At 38.4% G+C, this 27926-nt stretch overlaps 1 protein-coding gene across 1 annotated transcript; it reads left to right on the top strand.

Moving 5' to 3' along the window:
- The first annotated feature begins 295 nt into the window (after positions 1-295).
- LOC120525077 (C-type lectin domain family 10 member A-like) lies at positions 296-24231 on the top strand. The gene is made up of 11 exons (XM_039747053.1): positions 296-396; positions 696-777; positions 1028-1150; positions 5836-5907; positions 6004-6087; positions 12000-12110; positions 14324-14422; positions 14502-14650; positions 18648-18757; positions 22021-22073; positions 23060-24231. Exons 2-11 carry the CDS (start codon positions 711-713, stop codon positions 23071-23073), a joined length of 882 nt encoding a protein of 293 aa, XP_039602987.1. The 5' UTR covers positions 296-396; positions 696-710; the 3' UTR covers positions 23074-24231.
- The last annotated feature ends 3695 nt before the right edge of the window (positions 24232-27926 follow it).

The following is a 27926-nucleotide window of genomic DNA, read 5'->3' as shown; positions in this document are numbered from 1 at the left end:
ACAATGTGAAGATATTCCATTCAGCAGGACACTCTCACAAAAAATAAATGTGCTAAATAACCAGTGGCCATTACAGGGAGCATTGTTATCCATGTAGCAAATCCATGGTCTTGAATTACTTGTTATTCCACATAATAATCCACAAGGATTATGTTAAAACATGCAAATCTGGATGCCAAAATGACAGAGTATTAAATAAACGGGTGGGCATGAAGTAAATGTTTAGCTCCAAGTCCATTGTCTGTAAAATGAAATTCAGCAAAAATAAAGAAATTTCAGTATCTACAGGGGAAAACAGGAAAAAGAGGAACTTTGCCAGCTGAATTAAAAAAGACTGTCTGTTCTTTACAGCCAGACACTCACGACTTTCCCATCCTTCACGAGAGGACACCACAGGTCTGGCTGGTCTTTTCTTTTTATTTCTGGGGGAATGATTATTGAAAATAATATGCTGTAACATAGAAGACCAAGTAGGGGCACAGTGATGGTTTTGTGGCCATCATGTGTGTGCTGGTATAAGAAAACTGCAAACCTCGAAGGACAACCCGTCTACATTTTATATAGCACCTTAAATAATAACCGATATTACCAACAAAAATAGAAAAGATTCTCATTATATCAGTTGGGTTAATCAAAAATGAGAGAGTGGGGGGCATATTTGATTAATTCCTTATTTCTACAAAAAATTGTTTTAGGAATCCTGTCATAATATGGATCAAGAGCATCATGAACAGTTTCCACTGGATGTTGAAGACGAAAGAGTTTTCAAAACTAAAGGTATATGTTTAATTCCTTTTTATATTGTGAGACATAAAAAATTGCTTTATGAATTGCCCACACTTCACTAAACTGTAAATTAAATGGATTCAAGATGACGGGACAATCTTATCTGCATTATTTGCCACATGTAAATCAACCTGAATTTATTCATACTGATCATGCTAAAGGAAGGAAGCCTAAAGAAAACAGAATCTTCTAAATGTTAATTAAAGTGTGGACATGAAATTTGAATCAATTGTTTTTTCAGCATGGATACCAAGCAGGAGATTTTTCAAGACAGAATCTAGAAGAGGGATTAAAGGCCATTGGCTTTTTATGGGTTTCTGTGTCCTTCTCACTGGAATTATTGCTGTCACTTTGGTGCATCACTGTGAGTCCCTCTTTTGTTTATTATATATTCAATAATTTTTTTTTCTATGTGGTAGTCTATAGCTTGAAAGAAAAATGTATTGTAGTGGACTTGTCACTGTCCATATTCATATAATGTACCGAGGCTAATAAGATGTTGTGATACACATCAAATCAAATCAAAGTTATACACAGTATGTCCAATAGAGTATGTTGTAAAATTCTTAGGTGCTCGACTCCAAGAATATAAAAATGCAATAAATAAATATACAACTACTATATATAAAAACTATAATAATACATATTAACATATACTGTACAAAGATAGGAGTTGTATGTATTTTATTAATAATGTAAAAATGTATAATACATAAATTAATTATTTCATTAATATAAGAATACACATGGCAAATGAGAGAACTGATGATAGAGAATCATGTAGCTCTAGACACCATCCTTGTCTGGGATGCAAATGTACTGTGGGCAAAAGTTGCTCCACAGTCTCTCTGAACTGGTCTTCAGGCACCACAGGACAGAGAAGTGGCCATTTTTGCAATTGGAATGGCTGATATCTCTGAAAATTTTTGTTTTCCTGGTCCAACATCACTTGGCATAGTGGAAGTTAGAAAGTGTATACCAAGTGATGCTTTCAGATGACTGTAAATCTCCATGTAATCCCTTGTGGCCCTGCTGCATGATGTTTCCAAACCAGGCCTGATACTTCCTGTGAGGATACCGTCAATGGTGGATTTGTAGAATTGTTTTTGTATCACGAAGAGCAGCCAAAAATCCCTCATGCATCAGGTGTGGTAAACATGATTGTGAACCAATGTGTCAATGTGATGGACCATATTAGGTCCACTGTGTCCTCTCTGTGTTTACACCAACGTGTCTGAAGACAAGCACCTTCTCCATCTGGGTGCTGATAATACTGAGAGTGCTTCTTCTGTTTTCTCCCAAACTCTGTAATCAGCTTTTTTGTCTTGTTGACATTCCAGAGGAGACTTTTGTCCTGACACCAGTGTGACATAATCCACTGAATTGCTAATTTCCCAGCCTCACATATGCAGTAAATGTTGTGGACTTTCTTAAGCAGATGATATTTACGTGGCCATGCCTCTTAGGGTTCCACCCACAAAACACAAGGAATACAAGAACACGTAAGGACACAGAACATAAATATTAGATAGTAACAGAAACTGTGTGAAATACAATGCCAAACCAACAAGAAAAAAACTGCACACAGGCCAGGGACTGAACTCTGGCTGTAACATAACAGTTAGGTCTGAGAGAAACCTGACTTGGTTAAGATGGTTTTCTCAAGCAACTATTGCATGTGACTTGTTATAGTAAATTGGTAGTGCTACATCCATTTAGGTCTAATAAAGTGAAGCTGTTGTGAGTTCAGGGCTGCACCAGTCTGTGAAGTCAGGTTGTGGTCAAGGGTCCGCTTCCAGGTGGGAATATAAGAAACAGTTTCTAATTCTAACCACTACTCCTTCCTATGCCCATTTTAAATCTGTCTTCATCAACCCAGTGGACTGATCACATTCATGTTCGTCTTTTTGGCTATATCTAAGATATGCCTTCAAACTTTTGTCCAAAGTGATTAATATTTACAATACCTTTAATTTACCACTAAAGGCATTCCAATGAAAACACAAGCCTCAATAAATAGATTACATGTTTGAGATGGGTTTTAAAGGTAGAATTTAATTAATTTGTTATTATAAATTAATTTAGTAATGAGAGTTTCCTTTCTAAACAAAGTAATAGTTGAAAATGTAAAATGCAATTGATTTTAATGTCTCAGAGGAACATTTGTATGCTGCAGTAGTGTATAAACATAAATCACTGTTCCACGGATACATATTCTTATATAATACGCTACCATGGCTGTCCATTTGTCTGTCCAGGATTTTAAATTACCTGTAGTTCAGAGACTGTTTGACCTACTGACCTGAAATTTGGTACACATATACTACAGTGCATCCGGAAAGTATTCACAGTGCATCACTTTTTTCACATTTTGTTATGTTACAGCCTTTATTCCAAAATGTATTAAATTCATTTTATTCCTCAGAATTCTACACACAACACCCCATAATGACAACATGAAAAAAGTTTACTTGAGATTTTTAATTTAGAAATTTATTAAAAATAAAACAATTCAAAAAGCGCATGTATTCACAGCCTTTGCTCAATACTTTGTCGATGCACCTTTGGCAGCAGTTACAGCCTCACGTCTTTTTGAATATGATGCCACAAGCTTGGCACACCTATCCTTGGCCAGTTTCGCCCATTCCTCTTTGCAGCACCTCTCAAGCTCCATCAGGTTGGATGGGAAGCGTCGGTGCACAGCCATTTTAAGATCTCTCCAGAGATGTTCAATCGGAGTCAAGTCTGGGCTCTGGCTGGGCCACTCAAGGACATTCACAGAGTTGTCCTGAAGCCACTCCTTTGATATCTTGGCTGTTTGCTTAGGGTCATTGTCCTGCTGAAAGATGAACCGTCGCCCCAGTCTGAGGTCAAGAGCGCTCTGGAGCAGGTTTTCATCCAGGATGTCTCTGTACATTGCTGCAGTCATCTTTCCCTTTATCCTGACTAGTCTCCCAGTTCCTGCCGCTGAAAACATCCCCACAGCATGATGCTGCCACCACCATGCTTCACTGTAGGGATGGTATTGGCCTGGTGATGAGCGGTGCCTGGTTTCCACCAATGTATTGGTATTATTTTCATGATGATTGGAATGAAAGCATGTTATTAAACATGGAAACACAATGGCACAGTGATTGTTCATGTCTCACACAAGATGCTGCTGTGCCATGCGCGACCTATGATGAAATAATTTATTGTAGCAGTACTGTCTCTTTCAAACGTACTAACCTGCAATTCCTGTCCTTACTTTTCTTTCCCCAAATACCCAATCGCCACACAATCAGCTCTGTAATAGACATTAAGCCATATGTACGCTTACAATGATGATTCTTCAAAACTTTTAAGTAACATTGAATTATCTTCATAGTATGTTTTTAATTATTCTATCCATCTATCCTTCCAGTGTCGCACCAGCCTCAGCAAATATACAGTGCAAGGCAGGAACAATACGTGAACTTGCTAGCGCTGCGGCACCGTGTCCTCATATATTTAATTATTAACAATACAGATTATTTAAATGTTGGCACCCTGCCCGGGATTGGTTCCTGCCTTGTGCCCTGTGTTGGCTGGGATTGGCTCCAGCAGACCCCCGTGACCCTGTGTTCAGATTCAGCGGGTTGGAAAATGGATGGATGGATTATTTAAATGAAGTTAAAGTTTTATCTGTATAATATAATCAACATATTGTAGTTTGCTGCATTTCATCTTACAAATGATACCGTCATCATATGTAAATACGCGCTTTATAAAGTAACGCAGGTTGTGTGATATTATAACTGTAGTGCAAGTTTACAGTGGGGTAATTGTACTTATAAGTACAAACAGTTCTACAAGGAGCAATTGATTGAGTGCGTTTAAAGTTCTTGGGATGAAACTGTTTCTGAACCGTGAGGTCCGTACAGGAAAGGCTTTGAAATGTTTTGCCGTGGATGAGGCAGCATTGGCTTGATGCTGTATACTGATATTTCTCTTTCCAATCAGCTGGTGCTGTGATTCCCCACTCAGATACAGTGATATAAATACTCTGAGTGGTGCAGTGAGAGTAATATGGAAAAAGATGATCCACTGTGGCAACCCTTAAAGGGAGCAGCTGAAAGAAGAAAAAGAAGAAGAAGAAGATGGTGCAGTGAGAGTAACAATGCTAAAACAGTTATGGTATTTGGAATACTATGGTTATTCCCTGGACCATTATATTGTTACAAGTTAATTACAATCAGATGTATTACACTAATTAACAATATGCGGTTAGTTTCAGTGTAGTTATAAAGTCGCGTCAGGAAAATAAGGAGTAACCACACAGGAACAGTAGCACTGCTTTGACGCTGGGTGCCGCCAGTCTGCAAAACCGAGTGGAGAACTTGCGTACGACAGGGAATGAGGTACCGTGGAAAAGTGCGTGGCTTTACGCCAAGTGTAGGTTTTATACATCGCGATTTGAACGTGGAAACGTTCTTACACAACATTTCTGTGCGTATGCACCGTTTATGCATGAGGCCCCTGGAGTGTTATATTTATAGTCAGACGTGTACAGAGTAAAGAGAAAAGAAGACAGGCCTGTCCCTTGTGATGTTGCAATGTTGCCCACATATGTATCAGAAATACAGTCCTTATGTTTAACAAAAATACAGTCTGCCTGACAGATACTCCATCATCCAGGACACTAAAGGCTTGTCCACCAGCATATCTCTGAGCTTACCTTTTAACAGGGATGGTCAGATGGCAATGAAGGCACTGGAGAAATCAAAAAGCACAATCCTCAAAGTACTGCCAGCTCAGTCCAGTTAAGAATAAGCCTTGTGGAGCAGACAGATAATGGCATCCTCCACTCCAGTCTTAGTCTAATAGGCAGACAGCTAGTCTGCTTTACTTAGATCCTTCATATGCAGCTGCCCTCTTTGGACACTTAACATTAAAGAGAGAAATTAACTAAGTACCGATCTGCATTCATCATATTATTATGTGGTAATCAGTACCGGTCCTTTTTTTTTTATTGTTTTTTTTCTGTTTCTCACACCAGCATTTCAATTTTGCCTTTTATTTTCTTTGCAGCCCTGTGGATGAGCCGTGAACTGAAGACAACCCAAGAGTATGTCAGGACCCTGAACATCTCATTAACCTCAAGTCAGTCACAAGTTTCCAAATAAATCATTAAAAAAAGAAGTTGTCAAACCTGCTTTCTTGTCTAAAATCCCAAATTATGACAATTTGTGTCTGCAGACATGGCTGCAAACAGAAATGGATTACAAGAAAAGGAAGAATTTGCTAAACTCATATCCCACCAGCAAACTTCAAAGGAGAATGGTAAGATTTCAGCAATTACGTGTTTACTCAATATATTGGCAGAAATTGGATTTAGCATTCTGTTTTTGGCGCTTTCACTGTCAAGTGTAAGCGAGCACCTTTCTGTTGGGTGAGCCTTTCTCAGGGATATTGAGGGTGCACCACAATAACTAGCCATCTCATTTACAGCTCCCACTGGCAAACTCTACAGAAAAAAACTGGACATTCTTTGTAGCTTTAAAATTTTTTCTCCAAAAAAATGACTTTGAATTCAAAAGACTATGATGATATCAAAGAATTTGCTCAAGCATAAAAGAGAGAAGTGTCTTACAAATCTCAATTGGCTCGGCAACACAGTCACCCCGTACTAGGCTGACCCGGCTTTTAAGGCAACTGACTTTGAAGTTGACCACTTCTTAAGGCAATTCAATATGTATATCAATTTGATTTGATATTTTAAACAAACTCATTAATTTGGTTATATTGCATTTGAGCGGTATTACTTTAATACTCGTAGTTTCTGTTATTTTTGTGATGAAATTTAAACTTTTTTTCTATATTGAGGTCGCCCTTTGACCCCCTGATATTTACTACGCGGTGAGGCATTTGTACTCCATCAACATTAATTATTTCCAGAGACATAATTTTGTCTATTTTTCTAGCACTTCACGCACAAAAGCAAGGGAACTATGGGAGCACCAGAACTCTGCTCACATCATGTCGTTCGTACCGCAAGCTGCAAGTAGTAAGTCTGTGATAAGCGGAATACCGCTATGCTTTCTACTCACGGGACGGAAGGACAATCCCGACCACTTTTATATAGTAAGAAAGAAGAAGAAGATATCGCACAGTCTGGAGTAGAAAATCATCTTTTACCTGGAAAAACGAAACTACGAATCCCATCGTGCATTGCAAAATGGACAGGGCGTGTGTGAAACTCTGCGTCTGCGTAGCGCTCACGGGATGGAAGGACAATCCCGACCGCTTTTATATAGAAGGATTCTACACTTACTTATGTAAAATTACCCACTCCTCCTGTATTGTTTTGTTGTCATAGTTATTGTCTAAAAACTGGCAAATGTACGTTTATACCACTGTCTAATGTACCAAGGTATGCATACAGATGCTATGACGACAAAACCCACTTGACCTGACTTGACTTTTAACTCCATGTCTGCCTCCCATCAGGTATGCAGACATGCCCTACTATTACTAATGCAAATGTTTTCTCTATCCAAGTGGCCCATATTTGATCCTCTCAATTACCTTTAATTTGCCCTTAGTGCATTTGATTCCAGAGAAGCAATTCCTTACAAATATATAGATGCATGTGTATAGATCAGAAATATTAAAATGGATATAGACTGCATTATATAAAAGTTATGACAACCTTGCTGTGGCATGGTGCTTATTGTTGTTACTACATTGATTCAGTGTCCAGTGGATTTAAATCCTATACCCACTCATTGTCCATGTGGTATCAAAACATCTCCCTGTGTTGATGTGTTTTTTTTCTCTGAGGACTGTGATTTCCTTCTATACCCCCAAAGGTGTATTGGATAGATTAACTGGCAATGCCAAATTGGTCCCAATGGAATGTGAATGTGGTCATGTGCATGTTCTGGAGCCATTTCCAAGTTTGGCTCATTTTATTCAATTCTGATATGCTAGGCTGAAACCCCCATGACCCTGATTTATATTAAATATTATTATACTGTCACTAGCTGTGTAAGCCCATGCTGCAAAAAGCCCGGGGTACTAGAAACTATTGAAATCGTCTGAAAAAAAATTGAAATGTAGAGATAGATGTCAAGTAATTGAAAAGAACTACTCTGGGCAGCTCTCTCCTAGGTTTCACTTTGCTGACGTGCTTGCCTCGTGTATTAGCGGTGGGAGGAAAAGTAAAAGGGATACCATTTTGCCGATGTGCTTGTCTTGCTCGTGTAAGAGTTTCTCTCTTTTCTCTGTGGTTTTACTTTGGCAACAGAATCGCTTTCTTCTTCCGACTCGTTAACTTGGGGCCACCTTGCTAGCTCTCTGAGCTTCATGCTGTAGTAGCCTCTCAATTCCGGGCCAGACAGACAGACACACACACACACTTCCATGCGTAGACATTTAGTTTTCTGTTTCCTCAGTGGTGGAGCCTTTACCCCGACTCCACTTCTCACTTCCAGGGCAGACAGAAACACACATTTCCACGCATAGACATTTATATATAAGATGTTATGCTATAAACATCCATCCATCCATTATCCAACCCATTATATCCTAACTACAGGGTCATGGAGGTCTGCAGGATCCAATCCCAGCCAACACAGGGTGCAAGGCAGGAAACAAACCCAAGGCAGGGCACCAGCCCACTGCAGGGCACACACACACATACACACACTCATACACTAAGCACACACTAGGAACAATTTAGGATTGCCAATGCACCTAACCTGCATGTCTTTGGACTGTGGGAGGAAACCGAAGTACCCGGAGGAAATCCACACAGACACAGGGAGAACATGCAAACTCCACGCAGGGAGGATCCGGGAAGCGAACCCGGGTCTTGCTATAAACATTCTATGTGTAAATTATGTAGAAAGGTAACAGATGGAATAAAAGGAATAGTAATAATAATCAAGTAATAAAGTTAGTTAGCAACTCAGTAATCTTTTCATAGGCCAGTATTGCTCAGAAATTGAGCATTCTTCTTGAATACAATACAAAATATTTAAAGGTATCAGTTGTAGAGAGGGATGAAAAATCTTCCTCCCATAAACCCAAGCATGCCTCACCTAGCAAAAAATCACAATGCCGCATTAAATATTTTTGGTGAAAGGTTTGGCTTATTAGCTGAGCAGTGAAGCCCACAGCTTCTCAGCAAAAGGCCAAATGCATCTAGTGATGCAACTTCTGCAAAGGCAGTGGCATTGTCTGCTAACTTAAGCCGATGTCACTTTACAGGTGTTTTAGTCTTTACTAACTGCAGTCGCTGATCTTGTCACTGCAGAACATGTCAGTTTAAATGACAGATAAACACTGTGTGTGTCTAATTTACTGACTGCTTGGTTATTTTTGTGATAGACAATCATGTGCTGAATGACAGAGCTGCCACTGTACGAAGGGGTAACAGTTACAGCAAGTTCAGTCACAGTCTCTGCCCTTATTTTTCTTTTATCGATTCTATCATGGTACATAAAACACAAGACATGAGACAGATAAGTTTCTCTTTTGTTTTGGAGGTCCAAAACATGAATGTTCTTTATTCCTCTTTACTGCATTCTATGCATTGTACTTCTGGATGAGCATTGATTGGCTGTCAGCTCTCATGTACACAGAGCCACCCAACAATATCAAAAATTGATTTTGTTGGGGTAAGTTGTGGGCTAGTTAGAGTGACAATCTGGGCATGTTAGAGTACAGGACTGATTTCATGAGAACACACCTCCATTTCACTAAACTTATATAATGGCTACGAATGAAAATTGCTGGAAAAGTCACTCAATGTGATATGACCTTTAGTCCTACTAAACCTGTAGAAAATGGATCTCAGGTTACAAATGATACAACACCACATATTTCTGAACCTAATAGATAAAACTGGCTTTTGTCTTTTCATCATGCTCATGCACACCTTGCCAGGCTTCGTTGGACTCCTGAGTCAGGTGGCCAGAGGTGAGATTTCTCTGTTGTGTAGAGCCACTGCCAAGTCTGCAATGTTAGCATGAGCTGAAGTTTTTCCAACTTCTTCCATCCCTCTTTTGGGTTTGAAATAAAGTCGGGAGATAAACTATGCATATACTGTATATGCTAATTTGATATTCCCAAAATACAGCAAAATTTGAATATTTAAAATTCTACATACATAAAGTTAAATCTGGGCAACACAATGACACGATGAGGTTAATAATATTTCATCAGCATGATTCATGTTATATGCTTTATGATTATCTCTCAATTATAAAATAATTGTGGATCAGGTTGATTAACTACTCTGAATTGTGTGAGTGAGCAAGGGTGTCCCGTGTGGTAGAAATCAACATATGAATTAAAAAAAGAACCTTATCTTGTACCAGGACAAGTTTGATAAAAACCTTTTTGAGTCACTAATCAGGCACGAGAAAGCTTGTCCATATGTGTCATTTATTTACTCTTGCAAAACCATGCTGAAGAGGGAGCATTCATCACAGCAGTCTGTTACAACATGGTCAGAAAAGTCAAAAACTACAGGTAGGTGGTTATATTTATGGACAATTAAATTTGCATAACACTGCTGAATTAATGCTTACATATCATACTCTGATTGACAAAAAGACACGAGGTGTTTTAACATCAGTGTAAAATAAAAGTCTTTCTCTATTATATCTATGTTCTTCAATATCTCTTAAATCCAGCTCTTCTTTTGTTATGAAAGTCTGAAAGAACAATATATCAAAGCCAGCTTTTTGAACCATCCCTCTGGAACATTCTGCTTGTTTACTTGGCCATTTAAGCATGACATTTTCTTCATGACATTAGAAAAACAAATGCTATGCAGGTAGTCCCCAGGTTACGGACATCCAACCTACGACTATACGAACGGGGCCACAGCTGTGATGCATGCTCCTCAGTAACTGCTGCTCCGTCTTCTTCTGCCTGGGGACGCTGCGTGCGGTGGCTGGACGGAGGCTGGAGGGGGGCGATTTCGCTGCTGGTGCAGAGTAGTGTCCCTCGGGTGGCTCCCGGTGGCAAGCGGTTTCATTAATCGGCCACTGAGTACAAACAGGGCAGCCATGTGTGGTAATGCTGCAAGCAGTGACCCGGTTGTGGCTGAATGGAGGCCATTGAGGCTGAATGGAGCAGCTTGGGGGTAACATTGTAGTGTGCCTCGGATGGCTGCCTGTTGAATGGGGTCGGTGGCGGGCGATTCACTACCCGCGTATGGCCGCACCATCTTCGTTCTCGGTTAGCAGACACTGCAGGCAGCATACTCTAGTGGAGGTGACTATGAGGTGGGCTGGTGATGAACCGCCCCTCGCCTCCCCTATTCATTCTCAATAGCAAGCCTGCTTGTGCTGTTACGCACATAGCAGGAAGTTGTCTCTTGTCAGTACATCAGACATTTTGACGACGGGTGCCATCCTGCTGTGATAGCGTGTACAGTGCTGTGCAGAAGAGCTCATCTTAATCGTTTGTCTTCACCCTTCAAGAATGTCTCTGAAACACAAATCTGATGGAAGTGCCGGTGATACAGTAAAGAAGAGAAAAATCATCACTATTTAAAATAAAGTAGAAATATTAAAAAGGTCACAGAGAGGTGAAACTCCATCATTCATTGGCAGAGCACTTGGTTACAGTTGGTCAACAATAGCATTTATTAAAATAATGTACCTGTTCCGACTTACATACAAATTCAACTTAAGTACAAACCTACAGTCCCCATCTAGTACGTAACCCGGGGACTGTCTGTATTTCAATATGCATTGCAAACAAAAATGCGTAACTACTGTTACACCTAAATTATTCGCTTACGTCTGTGATGGACTTGTCCCATGATGGACTTGTTCCTGGAGTGGGTCCTACCCAATGCTGCTGAGACAGGCTGTGGCCTCTTGTGATCATGAACTGGAAATAGCAAGCTCATTAAATTAACAGAGAGAAATCTGTTAAACATGATGTGATCATTAAGATGTAAAGTTAAAAATATTCAAAATTTAGTTTGTGTCTCAGTTGACTTTATGTTTTAAATGTTTAAATGTATTTTACGTACTGTGTGTCACATAATAAAAATGACTGGTAATTTCTGCTTAGGTGAGGCAAATCAACATTCAATATGAGGCCTGGGTTGAAAAGGCTGGTCTTTGCATAGTCTTTCCTTGAATTCCATAATTCAAATGTTTCTGTGTGAAAAGTGTCTTTATACATATTTCTAAACAAGATATTTTTGTTTCTCCTTATAACATTAGATTTTAGGCAGAAATTTGAAACATTTGAGCTGCTGGTGAGAAACTCTAGCACTGAAGAGAAAGACCACTACATGAAACTTCATACTGAATTGCAAGCCTTAGAAGAAAAGGGTAAATCTAGTTACCAATACTAATAGTTTTGTTAAATATTAAGTAAATCACTTATACTTTTAGAAGTAAAAATTGCTTATTGATGTCTGTAATGGTGATCTGAGGTAACAGAACATGAGAGAGCTCAGCAAACATTAATTTAATTCAGTTCAGTCAGTCTCATTTTTCAACCCATTATATCCTAACACAGGTCACGGGGGTCTGCTGGAGCCAATCCCAGCCAGCACAGGGCTCAAAGCAGGAACAAATCCCGGGCAGGGTGCTAGCTCTCTGCAGGACACACACACACCCACACCAAGTACACACTAGGGACAATTTAGAATCGCCAATGCACCTAACCTGCATGTCTTTGGACTGTGGGAGGAAACCGGAGCACCTGGGGGAAACCCACATAGACATGGGAGAACAAGGAAGTGTACCCAGGTCTCCTAACTGTGAGGTAGCAGCACTACAATTGCGCCACCATGCTGCCCTAATTCAGTTCAGTTATTTATTTAGTTACTAGGGGGCTAAAGTTTAAAGCTGAACAATAACTACAAACTTCTATCATATCACCTATGTCCATATATTCAATCTCTTTTTGTTGTTCCGTTATTTAACCCAGTAATAATTTCCGTTTGTTTGCGCTATTGCGATCTTTGCTATAATTGTTTTTGAGACTTTCAAATTTTAGTACTTTTATTATCTCTAACCTGCTCAGCATGTGTATCGCGCCAACATTTTTGAATTGATGATGTGATGTAACAAGTTCACAAGAGAAAAAACAATGACATACTTTATAAATTATTATTTAAGTAATGCATGCATTGTAAGAAAGACCAAGACAAGGCATAAAGGGTTGGGGCACATATAATTACAAATAAAGAAAATCATGATAAACAGTGATTAAATGTCTCTCTAGATGGGAGCCCAAGGTCAGACTGACACGATGCAGTGTGCCAGGGTTCTATATGGGATCTAGGCAGGAAGGGGCCGGTCCAGGAAGGTGTATGAGGTGGAACAGGAAACAACCTTCTGTCCTCTAAAGGGAGGAGATGGAAAGGCAACAGAGCCTAACCCTGATTTGGAGCAGACTTACAGTCGCCCTTCAGCTGTCCCCGAAACACATTCATGTGACAACATATACAGATATGCAGTAGATTACTTTACGTATAAACACTCAGTGAAACAAAGGAGTTCCAAACTGATTAATGTGAATAAATCCTAACAATGTCTGTCCACTAACTGACTGATGAATTATGGCCAGTTGACAATGGAAGCGGGGAAACCCAAAACTCCATTTAGCAGCATCCCTGAAGAAATTCTACTTTTGAGGGGTTGGTTATAGCACAAAGACAATGTCAGACAGAGTCACAGTCTTAGAGGCATAGAGAACAGTCCTGATTAATCTTGGCAAAAGACAAAAACATTGAAGAGGCCAAAGGAGGAAGAAGAAGAAAGATGGTGGAGGAGTGTAGTGATGACAGTGGTTATTGCCTGGCAAGGCACTTTTAAAACTAACACTTACAAATTAGAAAGATGCGTTCCAGATGGAAACAATAAACAAAATGAATTACTATTAAGAGAGTTCCTCAAACCATCTACATGAAAGAAAGCATCAACTGTCAATGAAGTAAATTACGCTCACTTTACATAATTCTTTTTGCATAGGGAGTATTGTTGTACAGGTACAATACATGAAGACATCAATTATGATGTTGCACAGATAAAAGATAAATAAACAAGTGTAGGCATTATTTAATGATTTGAGCTCATTAGGAAGTTCTGACTGAGGGTCATGGATCTCTAGTCACCAAGGGTGAGAATTTGAAGGTAAGGCTATAATTTTCCCAAAACAGGCAAAAAAAATAATGCAATAATAATGCAAACATGGCAAAAATAATTGAAAATTTACCAGGAAATCTATGATTATTAATATATATATAATCTATTTGAACAAGTACAGTAAGTTTATTTTTGTTTCATAAATAATCAGCATACTGTGCTAAATGTGCATAATTTCTGGACTTAACATTTATACTGTCTATTTTTTTTTTTTACGTAATTAAGCAAAAAAGCTGTCAAATTGATTTCATTGGCACCTTAGCATTTTTATTTATTCAAGGAATATGGCAGGCCATTTCAGATAACAGCAGACCGGATATTTTCAGAATTTTTGCCTTCCGCTTTAATGTCACATTAAATGAAATTGAATTTTAACCTTTCACCTCCAGTATTTGAACATTTGAAACAAGTCCGATCCTCACTGGATGTCTTGACCACCGAAATCAAGATCCTAAGTAGGAAAGAAGGGAGCCGTGAAGGAAGCGCAGGTGAGACAACCCTAATCAGCCAGCACCTTACATTTTACTTTTTTATCTGGGTTAAGATAATATTTAAACTGTTTTTCAGAGCCCACTGCTGACTGCCCCCTAAACTGGCAGAAATTCCAGAAGAGCTGTTATTATGTCTCCTTGATTCAAAAGAGTTGGAATGACTCTCGGGCCTTTTGCTTTGATATGCAGTCTGACCTTGTAGTGATCAACAATAAAAGAGAAAATGTAAGTATGAGAAGGAATTGATTTATTTGGCATTAAAACAGAAGTTGGTTCAGTCAATGTACAGTCATTGCATGGTTGGACTTGTTATGACTGGCACATCTTGGGCAATTTCCAATACTAATAATGCCAGTATAATCTCTATCTCCGAGACTCCATGTAATGGAAAACATGGGATAAAAAATTAACAGTTGAACAATTTAATAGTAGAAGAAAACCGACAAAAATATGAGGAAAGCATGCAAACTTCACAAAGATAGTGGCTGGTGGAATCAGAATCTTGGTGCTTTAAAGCAACAATTATTCAGCACAATAATAATAATTAGTCAGTCAGTTATTTTCCAACCCGCAATATTCTAACACAGGGTCACGGGGGACTGCTGGAGCCAATCCCAGCCAAAACAGGGCGCAAGGCAGGAACAAATCCCGGGCAGGGCGCCAGCCCACCACAGGACACACACACACACCCACAAACCAAGCACACACTAGGGACAATTTAGGATCACCAATGCACCTAACCTGCATGTCTTTGGACTGTGGGAGGAAACCCATGCAGACACGGGAAGAACATGCAAACTCCACACAGGGAGAAAACAGGAAGCGAACCCAGGAATAGTAATAATAATTATTATTATTCTTATGGTATGAGTGGAGCTCTAATCTCACATCCTAAACTTCACACACACAGTAAGAAACTTGCAAACAAACTACAGCATGAACAACGACCTTATAATCTAGATCTAAGTTTACCTTGTTCTGCAAGAATGTTGTAGACAATGAGATACTTTCAAAGTGTCTCTGGATTTAACCCAAAGGCTGTTACACCTTGGTCCCTTAGAAAAACCTAGATGCATCTGTTCTTTCTGTCAAAAATCCAAGTTGTCTTCCATACCTCTTAATATTACACTCATTAATTGGCTAGCTGTCATGGTGATGGTTGGCTCTTCCCAAAACTTTCGATCCTTGTACTTATCTGTGGAATCTCTTGCTGTACCCCAGTCTTTTACTTTTAAGTTTAAAATTATCTGATTATTTTAAACTAAGACAACCATAAATTACTTAGACAGCAAGAAAGGATGAATGCAGATATAGTTCAGTAAATTGCCTTCAAGGATCTCGTAAGTTACCTTTGTAAATTGTCAATTGTCTTCTTTAGTTTATCACAGTTCATTTGAAAAAAAATTAAACCGTATAATAAAGGCAAAATCATATCATATACTTTGCTTATTCATTGTCTGTGTAGAATTTGCATTTTCTTGATGTATCCACATGTGTTTCTCCGAACATCTAACAGATCAGTGAGGTACACTGTTTGGCATTTATTAATTGGTCCTACATGATTGTGAGTGTGAACTTGATTGGGTCCTTTGATGGGCTTGTGCCACATCCAGCCTTGCCTCCACACGAGCACCCAATGCTACCCAGATACTCCCTTAATGCACATGACCTTGAATTGGATTAAACAAGTTTGGAGATGTTGAATAAATGACTGGGTTCTAAGTATATTCTGAAATTTGTAGATCATTTTCTTTTATTTTTTAATTTTATATAACAAGTGATTAATTTTGAAATGCTTACTGTAAAAATAAAGCATTATTCTCATATTTCACAACAATACCAAATGCTGCACAAAACAAGGGAGGTGGAGACACATACTGTTCTGAATTGGTTTTGTTTGATTTTATTCTCTTTTTGTTAAATTTTATTTGGGTATTTATGCATGCAAGAATAGGTTTTGCAGTTGCTGAATCCATTTGTGGTGGGGTTTTTATTTAGTTTCAGTAGTTTCTGTGGACAGTGAGGGTCAGGAACGACAGGAGACCGTTGGATTGAAAGAAGCTTTTTCATTCTTGGTGAGCAGGGAGTTTCTCTCTTTTATACTAGATCTGTTTACATGTTCAAAGCAGGACTTATAGCAAGCTTTAGTGATCAATACCTTATTGTGCTTAGTTATGCAATGTCTTTGCAAAACAGCCGGGAGGAATTAGCTACACATCCAAATCATTAGCAATATGCTCAAAATAGTTTAAGCAAGAATTCAGAAACCGGTCACAGCTGATTTCGTAATACCACAGGGTGTTCTGCTATTATCAAGAAGTCAGCAGTTTCGTATAAAAGCAAGCAAGTTAGTTCCTTACTTCTGTGTACAAGCTTATATTTTTCTGCATAAATGAGGAACAAATCATATAGAAGTAATAAATCATATAGCTCTTTGCAGCATAATTAACACAACATATAGTCCTTGGTATTGTGAGTTAAATACTTGTATTATTAACTGTAACTAATCATAACAGTTAATAATGTTTCTTTCTCATTTCAAACACATTTTACAAGATCTGTAAATATTTTGCATCTCTTCTAATGCCATGACCAGGGATGACCAGAGGTCTCAACCTGTGATGTCATCAGATTAACTGTATAAAGGTCAGCCTCACTCACTTATTGATCCAGAGTGTTGATAGTGTGTGTGCTTTGCTTCATTTTTGACCTTAAATAACAGACCTCTGAACTTTGTTTTTCTGCCCAGGGTTTTTGTTTAACATTTTAGCTTCGATGAAAGATAGGACTGATTTTGGATTTAGACTTGGCATACCTACTTTCTCTTTTCTCCTGGTGCCATCATATACATTTCTGTGTCTCTTTTATATTGTTAAGTTTGTGTATTTTTGTTATTCATTTTTGTAATTTTCTTGTTATTTTATAATATTTATGTTTTTTCTTGGTATTTAATATTTTATAGGCTCTAACTTGTTATGATTAACAATTTTTATAAAATTTTGCATTGTTTTTATAGATTAATGAAAGCTAAAAGGCACTTCTGAGAAACCTTTAGACATTTGCTTTGCATTTTGCTTTTGTTTCTTGTATTTTGACATTTTTATTTTGCCAGCTTCTGCTCAGTTCTGTCATCTGCTTATTTTTCTTACCAGTCCAGGCCACACACATTCTCTAAGTGTCATTAACAAAAGTAAGACCAAAAAATAATCCTTCAAATAAAATATAAAAACAGAAGTACAGCATTTGAACTAATTATGTCATTTTTTACAACAAATGGAAAGTCTTAGATTTATGCAAAAAACTTAAAAATGGAAAGGTGAAATTAAATTCTGGCACTCAATGTTATGATTTAATCCAAATAGGAAAGGCCAAAAACAGTCGAACTTCCTCAGCCTAAAGCTTTAATTATTCAAATGAATTTATTAATTACATTTAAAAAGAAGAACTCCAATTGCAAGCACTTATTTCCAAAATACACATTTGAAATATAAAACAGTAACAAAAAATAAAAGTTGCTGAGTACAAATTTTTTTTAAAACGAAGAGCTAGCAAATAAGTGGAATTTAATAGACAAGAATGAGAGCCAAAACTATTACTCCAAAAATCCAATAAACGATACAAAAATTAAAAAGGCAGAAGAACCGAACATCTAAATATTCAGAGACCTACAAAGCTTACAAAGAAAATCACAGAGCAGAGCTACTTAGAGCTAATGCCACAGCAATGTGTTTAAGGCAGCAGGTGCCCTGCGTAGGATTATTTGGTAATTGAAAAAAGCCTAATTGAAAACCTGACAGCTCTAAGCAAGTAATTCTGAAGAAAGGGACAGGGAAAAAATCATAATTTTACAAAGAAAAGAAAAGAAAAAGAAAAGGCAGGTAGATGGCAAACAAGGGAGCTCTGGAAAATAACAGAAACAACTAAAAATAAAGACTAAAAAGAGAAACCCAGTCCTACCATTAGAACTCAATGGGATTTTACCAGTAGTTCTTAAACAAATGAAAATCATTAGTATAGTTTCTGAGTCAATTCCAGCAGTCATTGCCATTCAAGATGAAATTAAAGACCATCAGTCCTATTTAACATATTACTCATTTTTTTTCCAAGAAAGATTTAATGTTATCCCCATCCTTTACTCAGCTGTGCTCCTGACAGAGTCATTGATGTGAACACAGTTATGATAATCAATAAGAGATTTTGTTTGTTTGTTTTATTTTTTCAGGATTTCATCAAGCAGAACAACTTAATGGGTGCCTTCTGGATGGGCCTAGCTGAAACAGACAAAGATAATTGGAAGTGGGTGGATGGCACCGACTACCAAACTAACTTCAAGTAAGGCATCCCTTTTTTAAAATCATAGTTTGTTAAACTGGCATGAACTGCTAAGGTGTACCATGATATTTTGCTTATAGATATGCTTTATTAAGAAGTCTTTGCTTCTATCATTTTCCAAGATATTGTGCTAGTGGTGTGAAGGAAGCTTTGTGCAAAACAAGAGGCACCTCATGAATGGTCAAAAATCCATGACAAGATTCTTTTATGCACAACTGTATACTCACTTGGAGTGGGCTCATTTATGGGCACAAACTAACCTCAGATGTACGCCTTTCGGAAATGAGAAAAACTGGAAACAACAAACGTAATTTACAAAAAGCTCACCGCAAAGTAGCATTCTTGAGTTTTAATCCATGCTTCAGCAGGTGTTAGACAACAACACTAACTGCTGAAACACTGTGTGGTTTGAATGCACAAGTAGGTAGGGAATTCCATTTTTTGTATAATTAGATTTCATTGTATTAGATGCTTTTTGACTTTATTATTTAGAAAAAAGAAAGGAAATAAGGTAACATCTTCAGTTAATAGCATAATATTTAAATTGGTTAAATACTGTATGCACTTTTGCTGCTCTAGGCTAATGTTGTACCCTCCAGTTCCAGACCCGCTAAGCCAAATTGAGAGTTCTAGGATAGAGAGTTGTGTTTAGGCTGCAATGATCCCAAAGCAGGAGCCGATCGTGAAGGGGACATTATCACATGAAAATTCTGATAATTTAATAACAATTATCTAGATCCTTGATATGACGCTGTTCATTCTGTAAATATAAACTATAAATCAATCAGTCAAAATTTAAAATTCAAAATATGGTATCTTTTAGTACAATTTCATAAAATAATCATTTTTGACTCACTAATTGATGTACTATTAATCATCTTCTTCTTCTTTTGGCTGCTCCCATTAGAGGTTGCCACAGTGGATCATCTTCTTCCATTTCTTTCTGTCCTCTACATCTTGCTCTGTCATACCCATCACCTGCATGTCCTCTCTCACCACATCCATAAACCTTTGCTTAGGCCTTCCTCTTCTCCTCTTCCCTGGCAGCTCTGTCCTTAGCATCCTTCCCCCAATATACACAGCATCTCTCCTCTACACATGTCCAAACCAATGCAATTTCGCCTCTCTGACTTTGTCTCCTAATCTTCCAACCTGAGCTGACCCTCTAATGTACCCATTTCTAATCCTATCCATCCTATTCACACCTAGTGCAAGTCTTAGCATCTTTAACTCTGCCACATCCAGCTCTGTCTCCTGCTTTCAGGTCAGTGCCACTGTTCCAGCTCATATAACATACAGTATATGGTGTCTGTCGCTCTCAGTTATGATACCATCACAGTCAATGTGAGGCTGAAATGAATGTTTGCAGCTATGTTTGCAAAAAGATTAACTGTAAAATTTTAACTAAATAGTGTGCTGTCACACAGAAGGAAATAGGAGATGAAAAGAACTGCTGGTAAGCTAGTTTGTTAAAGAAGAACCACAGCAGATGTCATTTTCAGTCTTCAGTACACCCAAAAACAGTCAATCCACCAAACGGCACTGACACCACTCCAGAAGGACCACAGATGAGGCTGCACAGTACCCAACAACTCACTACATGTCTAAATGAATGTCTAAAGTAAGGTAACATCACTGCCTAATTGGGAATGGCAAACTCGCCATATATATAAAGAAAAAAAGAAACGTCCTCTGACTTTCAACTGTTTTTACTTTCAGTAAACTTAATGTGTAAATATTTGTATGAACACTAAAAGAGTCAACACCATAAGACATAAACTAAAAATGTTTCACAATGTGTCCCTGAATGAAGGGAGGCTCAAAATCAAAAGTACCAGTCAGTATCTGGTGTGGCCACCAGCTGCTTGAAGTACTGCAGTGCATCTCCTCCTCATGGACTGGACCAGATTTGTCAGTTCTTGCTGTGAGATGTTACCCCACTCTTCCACCAAGTCACCTGCAAGTTCCTGGACATTTCTGGGGGGAATGGCCCTAGCCCACACCCTGCGATCCAATAGGTTCCAGACGTGCTCAATTCCTTCGACAATAAACACGAATCCGTCCATCACCCCTGGTGAGACAAAACCGTGACTCATCAGTGAAGAGCACTTTTTGCCACTCCTGTCTGGTCCAGCGAAGGTGGGTTTGTGCCCATAGGCGGCGTTGTTGCTGGTGATGTCTGGTAAGGACCTGCCTTACAACAGGCCTACAAGCCCTCAGTCCAGCCTCTCTCAGCCTATTGCGGACAGTCTGAGCACTGATGGAGGGATTGTGTGATCCTGGTGTGACTTGGGCAGTTGTTGTGGCCATCCTGTACCTGTCACGCAGGTGTGATATTCGGATGTACCGATCCTGTGCAGGTGTTGTTACACGTGGTCTTCCACTGCGAGGATGATCAGCTGTCCTTCCTGTCTCCCTGTAGCGCTGTCTTAGGCGTCTCACAGTGCGGACATGGCAATTTATTGCCCCAGCCACATCAGCAGTCCTCATGCCTCCCTGCAGCATGCCTAATGCACGTTCACGCAGATGAGCAGGGACCCTGGGCATCTTTCTTTGGGTGTTTTTCACAGTCGGTTGACAAGTCTCTTTAGTGTCCTGCGTTTTTAGAACTGTGACCTTAAATGTCTACTTTCTGTAAGCTGTTAAGGTTTTAACGACCATTCCACAGGTGCATGTTAATTAATTGATTATGGTTAATTGAACATGCATGGAAAACATTGTTTAAACTCTTTACAATGATCTGTAAAGTTATTTGGATTTTTAAAACATTATTTTTGAAATACACAGTCCTGAAAAAGGGATGTTTCTTTTTTTGCTGAGTATATATATATATTGTGACAGATAGGGGGCGCTCTCGCTCCCTTGAACCCTGTCCACGACTCCAAACCCCAGGTAAAAGTCCAATACTTGACTTTATTAAATCCCCACAGTGCACAAAGCACCCACTCCTCCACTATACTCATATAATCACAATAATACAAACAATAAGCCAATCCTCCACTCCCAGACGCGTTGCCACCCTTACACCCAGCTCAGCTCACCGTCTGGGAGCTCCCATAGTCCTTTTATATTCCCTGACCCGGAAGTGTTCTCAATCCCCAGTCCATGTGATCTTGTATTACTTCCGGGTCAGGTAAAAAGTCCTCTTCTTCACCCCGGAAGCATTCATTTGAACTTTGATTATTTATTCATTCTGAAAATATTACATTATCTTCAGTCTGATTTAGACTCTTTACCTTGTTATGTTCTCTCTTGGGGTACAGATTGTGGGATGAAGGACAACCAGACAACTGGAAAGGACACCGTCTGCTTGGAGGTGAGGACTGTGTGTCACAAGTGTGGAATGGACAATGGAATGATGATCACTGCAACAGACTGTACTATTTCACTTGTGAGAAGAAGGCTGGGAATTAGTCTTAGTTACAAAAGAAATGGCTCCTGATTAAAACAAAAAATATAAAAAAAGAGCACTTAAATTTGGGATATACAGTAGACATAATATGTTCTCAATGTATTATTCATTCAGTGTTGAATTCATTTAATCCAATGCAAACTTTTGAGGCAAAATGAGGACTAATGCAAAAACCAAACCTCCAACCAACTTGCATGCTACTTAGAGTCACCAACCTTTGCAAGTTATTACCAGGATTCATCTTGGTTTAATAATAGCTTTACAACACTAAGAATAAAAATGGTAGATCTGGGCTTTAGGACTAGATATCAAACAAACCTATGCTCCTGCTACTTACACATCGGGCTGGAGCTCTTTGGATATACTCTCTTATGTTATTTTCTTTTTTATTTCTGGGAATATTTTATGCATACTAATCTTTGCATGACATGCTCATCTTTTCTCGGTGTGCTGGTTGAGAAGATCATTTTCAATTTGCAATATTTATCTTTAAAATTTTTTGTAATGGAGTCTAGGAGCTGGATGCTATTTTGATCTTGCTTTGTGAATTACCTTATATAATGCTGTTGTTTCAAAAGCTGTTCTTTTTAATCTTGAAATAATTATTCTTATTTTAACAAAGTATAAAGAAACAAATTACCATTAACCAGTATTATTTTAACATAAAATGGTGGTGGACCCCATGGACCTGGCAAAGAGACAATGTCAGAAAAAAGGGGGTCATCCTGAAAAAATACCTATTAAAGGGTCCCATGCAGAAGGGTTGTATGCATGTCTCACGGATAGTTGAGAGAGAGATGATTAAGCACTTCAACAGCAGCACTTATGAGCCTTTCTCCTCTGCTTAAATCCTTTGGCATGGGTACTTGGTCACCTGCTGTCTTGAGAAGGTTCCTGGCTTTGATCGACTCAAGGAGTTGTTCCATCTGACCACAAGTGAGTGTTGTGAGAGGAAGTCAACATCATGAATGTGCAGGCAGTGAATGTGGCAGAGAAAAAATCATTGGAGCCACTTGGAAAGAGACATGGAAGATTGGAGTGGCTTTGAAGGCAGCCAAGAAAGGAGATGACCTCTAATAAACCTCACATGAATGAGCAAGGGAGTGTTGCTACATTTTATAATGTGTTGGGCTACCAGCATCAGTGATAATAATATGTCAGCAGAATAATGCAATAAAAAAAATCTCACAAAATGAAGATCTAGCAACATTTTGTCATGTGATACAGTAAAAATATTAGAGGACAGTATTAAGGGTATATGTCCTCATCCTGCCAGATTTCTTCTCTGCCTTTGACATGGTCAGCCACCAAATCCTCCTCCCAACACTTACTGGCTTTGGCATCAAAAGGGACTGCCTTCAGGTGGGTTTCAGTCATATATCTTTGATGGATCCTAACATATGTCCTGTCTTGGAAAGATTTAAAAGATTCAGCAGGCAAGCACTGGGGATCATAAGTACACAACTTGATAGTTTATTCCAGTGTCCCACAACTCTTTGCCTAAGGAAGTGTTTCTCAGATCTTAAATGCATTTCCCATTAATTTCCACTGATGTCCTCAAATATGTGATTCACCCATAAGCTGAAAGAATGATGTTGTATCCACTTTATCAGTGCCTTTGAGGATTATAAATGTATGGATTAGGTCCCCACACAGTCTCCTCTTCTCCAGACTAATCAGGTTTAACCGTTCCTTGTATGTACCTGTTTGCTCTCCTCTGCACAGCTTCCAGTGCTGTTATGTCTTTCTTGTGCTGTGGTGACCAGACCTGCACACAGTACTCCAGATGCAGTCTTACTAGTGCATTATATAGTTTGAGCATAATATCCCTTAACTTAAATTCAACAGTTCTTATGATATAACCAACATTTTATTTGCCTTTTTAATCATTACTGTACATAGCTTAGTCAATGAAAAAGTTGTGTCAACATAAACCCCTAAATCGTTTTCATATGTTGCTTCTTGCAGACAGTGTCTCCCATCTTGTGTGTATAATTGATGTTCCTTTTCCCTACATGTAACACTTTTGTACATTAAACTGCAATTTGCAGGTGTTCACCCAGTTATTTGTTCAAGTCTTTTTCAATTCTTTTTGCCACCTCTTCAGTGTCTGCCATCCCACCAATTTTAACATCATCTGCAAATTTAACAAGTTTACTAACTACACCAAAATCAATGACAACATAAATGAGAAAAAGTAATGGTCCAAGGACAAACCCTTGGTTTGCTCCATTGATGACATTCCTCCATGTGGATCATTCTCCTCTTGCCTGTACTCTTTGTCTCCAGTTTTGTAGATTACCACTGAAGCCTAAAGCACCTAGTTTCAGAATTAATCTTTGGTGTGGGACTGAATCAAATACTTTTAATAGTGTAAGCAAATTAAGTTCAATCAATCAATCAATCAACATTTATTTATATAGCACATATTCATACAAAAAAATGTAGCTCAAAGTGCTTTACAAAATGAATAGAAAAATAGAAGACACAATAAAAAATAAACATAAGTCAACATTAATTAACATAGAATAAGTGAGGTCCGATGGCCAGGGTGGACAGAAAAAACAAACAAAAAAAACTCCAAGAGCTGGAGAAAAAAATAAAATCTGTAGGGGTTCCAGACCAAGAGACCGCCCAGTCCCCTCTGGGCAATCTACCTAACATAAGTCAAACAGTCCTCTTTGTATTTAGGGTTTTCATGGAAGGACCTGATGATGATGGTCACGTAGACTTCTGGCTTTCAGTCCATCAATGTTGGTGCATCATGATGCTTTGAGTAGGTGGTGGTGGCGCAGGCCGCCACCACAAAGAAACCGGAAAATGAAACAGAAGAGAGAGTAGGGGTCAGTACGGATTTTAGAGCCACCATGAATAGTTATTATGATGAATTGAACATACAGAGTATCAGAATTTAGTTAAAGTGAAGTTATAAAAAGGCCATGTTAAAGTAATGTGTTTTCAGCAGTGTTTTAAAGTGCTCTACTGTATTTGCCTGGCGAATTCCTATTGGCAGGCTATTCCAGATTTTGGGTGCATAACAGCAGAAGGCCGTCTCACCACTTCTTTTAAGTTTAGCTTTTGGAATTCTAAGGAGACACTCATTTGAAGACCTAAGGTTACGATTTGGAATATAAGGTGTCAGGCATTCCGATATATAAGATGGAGCGAGATTATTTAAGGCTTTATAAACCATAAGCAGTATTTTAAAGTCAATCCTGAATGACACAGGTAACCAGTGTAGTGACATCAAAACTGGAGAAATGTGTTCGGATTTTCTTTTCCCAGTTAGGATTCTAGCAGCCTCATTTTGCACTCGTTGCAAATGATTTATGTCTTTTTTGGGTAGTCCTGAGAGGAGTGCGTTACAGTAATCTAGTCCACTGAAAACAAAAGCGTGAATTAATTTCTCCGCATCTTTCAATGATATAAGAGGTCTAACTTTTGCTATGTTTCCTAAGTGAAAAAATGCTGTCCTAGTGGTCTGATTAATATGCGATTTAAAAGTTGAATGCTTTGTTTATGTCAACTATTCTGGTTGTTTCTTCAAAAAAATCTAAAAGATTGGTTCAGCAGGACTTTCATCTCATTAACATATGCCAGCTGTAATTTAGAATACTAGTTCCATCCATCCATTATCCAACCCGCTATATCCTAACTGCAGGGTCACGGGGGTCTGCTGGAGCCAGTCCCAGCCAACACAGGGCGCAAGGCATGAAAAAATTCCTGGGCAGGGTGCCAGCCCACCGCAGGGCAAACACACACACATCAAGCACACACTAGGAACAATTTCGAATCGCCAATGCACCTAACCTGTATGTATTTGGACCATCTGAGGAAACCGGAGCACCCGGAGGAAACCCACACGGACACGGGTAGAACATGCAAACTCCAGGCAGGGAGGACATGGGAAGCGAACCCAGGTCTCCTAACTTCGAGGCAGCAGCACTACCCACTGTGCCACAGTGCCACCCAGAATATTAGTTTCATTATGTAATTTTAGAAATTGTTTCTTATTATAGTTTCCATAACTTTTGCATGGCACAGAAGTACAATTTATTTATCTATAGAATCCATTTTGTTTCCCTTCTTAAAGATTTAGAGTCACATTTACAACTTTCAGATTACTACTGCGTCCTCTCCTCCCTATACACCTCTTGACTGAGTCTTTTCATCCACTGCCATGGTTTTCCTTACCAGTACTATGCTGAAGAAAGCAGCTGTACCAATTGTTCCATCCAAAGGCCATATAGTATCAACTAGAATCTCTGCATGTTTCAGTGATATTGCAAACCGAGTAAAGATTATTTAGCAAATCCTAGAACTATATGAGTTATGCTTTTAGATCAAATATTTATATTTTTAGATATTTTTATATGGAACATATTAACTGCTCTGATACCTTGGACAAATAAAACAATTGTTTCACATTTGTCACAAAACTATATAATCTACTATTTTTAGTAGAATTATGAACACCTTTTGTTTGAGTAACAAAGAACATTTAATTCCTCGTTCACCTGAGTTTTTGAGTTTAGTCTAACTGGAAAGATTTAAAGGCTTAAGGAACACTTCGGGGTGTCAAGGGTTTATGTCCTTGCTGGCCAGCACATCTCCAAACCCATGGTCCTTGCTGCTTTCACACTTTTTTTTCTCTGTACAAGCCCCCACAGATTCAGGTCCACCCCAGATCTCGTCCTGGACATTAACAATTGCTTTTAAAAGATACGTTGCAGCAGCCAGGTTGAGATTTGATAAAATAATGAGAAAGTACTGAATTTCTGCACAAAAAGAAGGGGTGGTTACTTTCAGTGAGATGTGCATAATGGAGGTGAGTCCAGCCAAGAAATGCTTTTCAAAACTTGCAGTGCTGTTGAAAATGACACTTATGTATGATAACAGTAGATGAGAAATGTTTGCAGGAAATGAGACCTTTGAGAAAGTATCAGCCTTTTTCAGCAGACGATCTTGCAAGATGTTAAGCGGTAAGAATTTCCTAGACAACAAATGCACTTACACTAAGGCAAGCAGTGAACTTTTCCACATTTATGAAAGAGGCAGGGAATGCACAGAGTAGCTAATGCCTCAGGAATCAGTTATATATGATGAAGGGGTAAAGGGACAGCCAAAGGAGTTATTTTTTTTTTTTTTGAGATAAGCTCTGAGCGTTATAATTAATATATTGAACTAAACAGTGCACAAGAAACCAGGAAATATAATTTGATTAAATAAATGTTTCCTGTTTTTTTAAGAAGTAGATAACTGTCAGAAATAATAACCAAATTCCTAAAAAAAAGCCTTTCCTTCCTCTTTATTGCAACTTTATGATAATAAAAAAAAATGAAACAATTTAACCTATGGAAACCCATTTGGACAAATGCAAACTAGGTGAAGCTTTTTTTCTCAAATAGTCACGGTTAAGTAAGATGTTTTATATCTGTTTACATTATGTCAAAAGAAAATTAGTGCTAAAACATCACAACTTTTTGGCATTGTTTTTATTCAAATGTTCGTAATTTTAAAATTCTTTAAAGTGGAGAGGGCAGGTTTCATCCTGTTTAACCTCAGAAATATTGTGATGACAGCTTCTCAAATGTGAGGTCAATGTACACATCAGCAGCACACTGTTCTCCATTACTGATCTTCTCTAGATTTACTAATCCACATCACACTTGTAGTTCTGCCATATTTATACTCTTTTAAATGTAAGCAAATGCTTAAGAAAACACATATAAGATGTCTGGATTTTTTTTTCTTAGC

This window comes from Polypterus senegalus, chromosome 3 (assembly GCF_016835505.1).
Source record: "Polypterus senegalus isolate Bchr_013 chromosome 3, ASM1683550v1, whole genome shotgun sequence".
Classification (NCBI taxonomy): domain Eukaryota; kingdom Metazoa; phylum Chordata; class Cladistia; order Polypteriformes; family Polypteridae; genus Polypterus; species Polypterus senegalus.
This window is presented reverse-complemented; position numbering and strand designations above follow the sequence as displayed.

Excerpts from the sequence above, each read along its gene's own strand:
- LOC120525077 (XM_039747053.1), top strand. The coding sequence starts at position 711 with ATGGATCAAGAGCATCATGAACAGTTTCCACTGGATGTTGAAGACGAA. Across the intron at positions 6,088-11,999 it reads GCAAACTTCAAAGGAGAATG|ATTTTAGGCAGAAATTTGAA; the intron begins GTAAGATTTCAG and ends TTATAACATTAG. Across the intron at positions 12,111-14,323 it reads GCAAGCCTTAGAAGAAAAGG|TATTTGAACATTTGAAACAA; the intron begins GTAAATCTAGTT and ends TTTCACCTCCAG.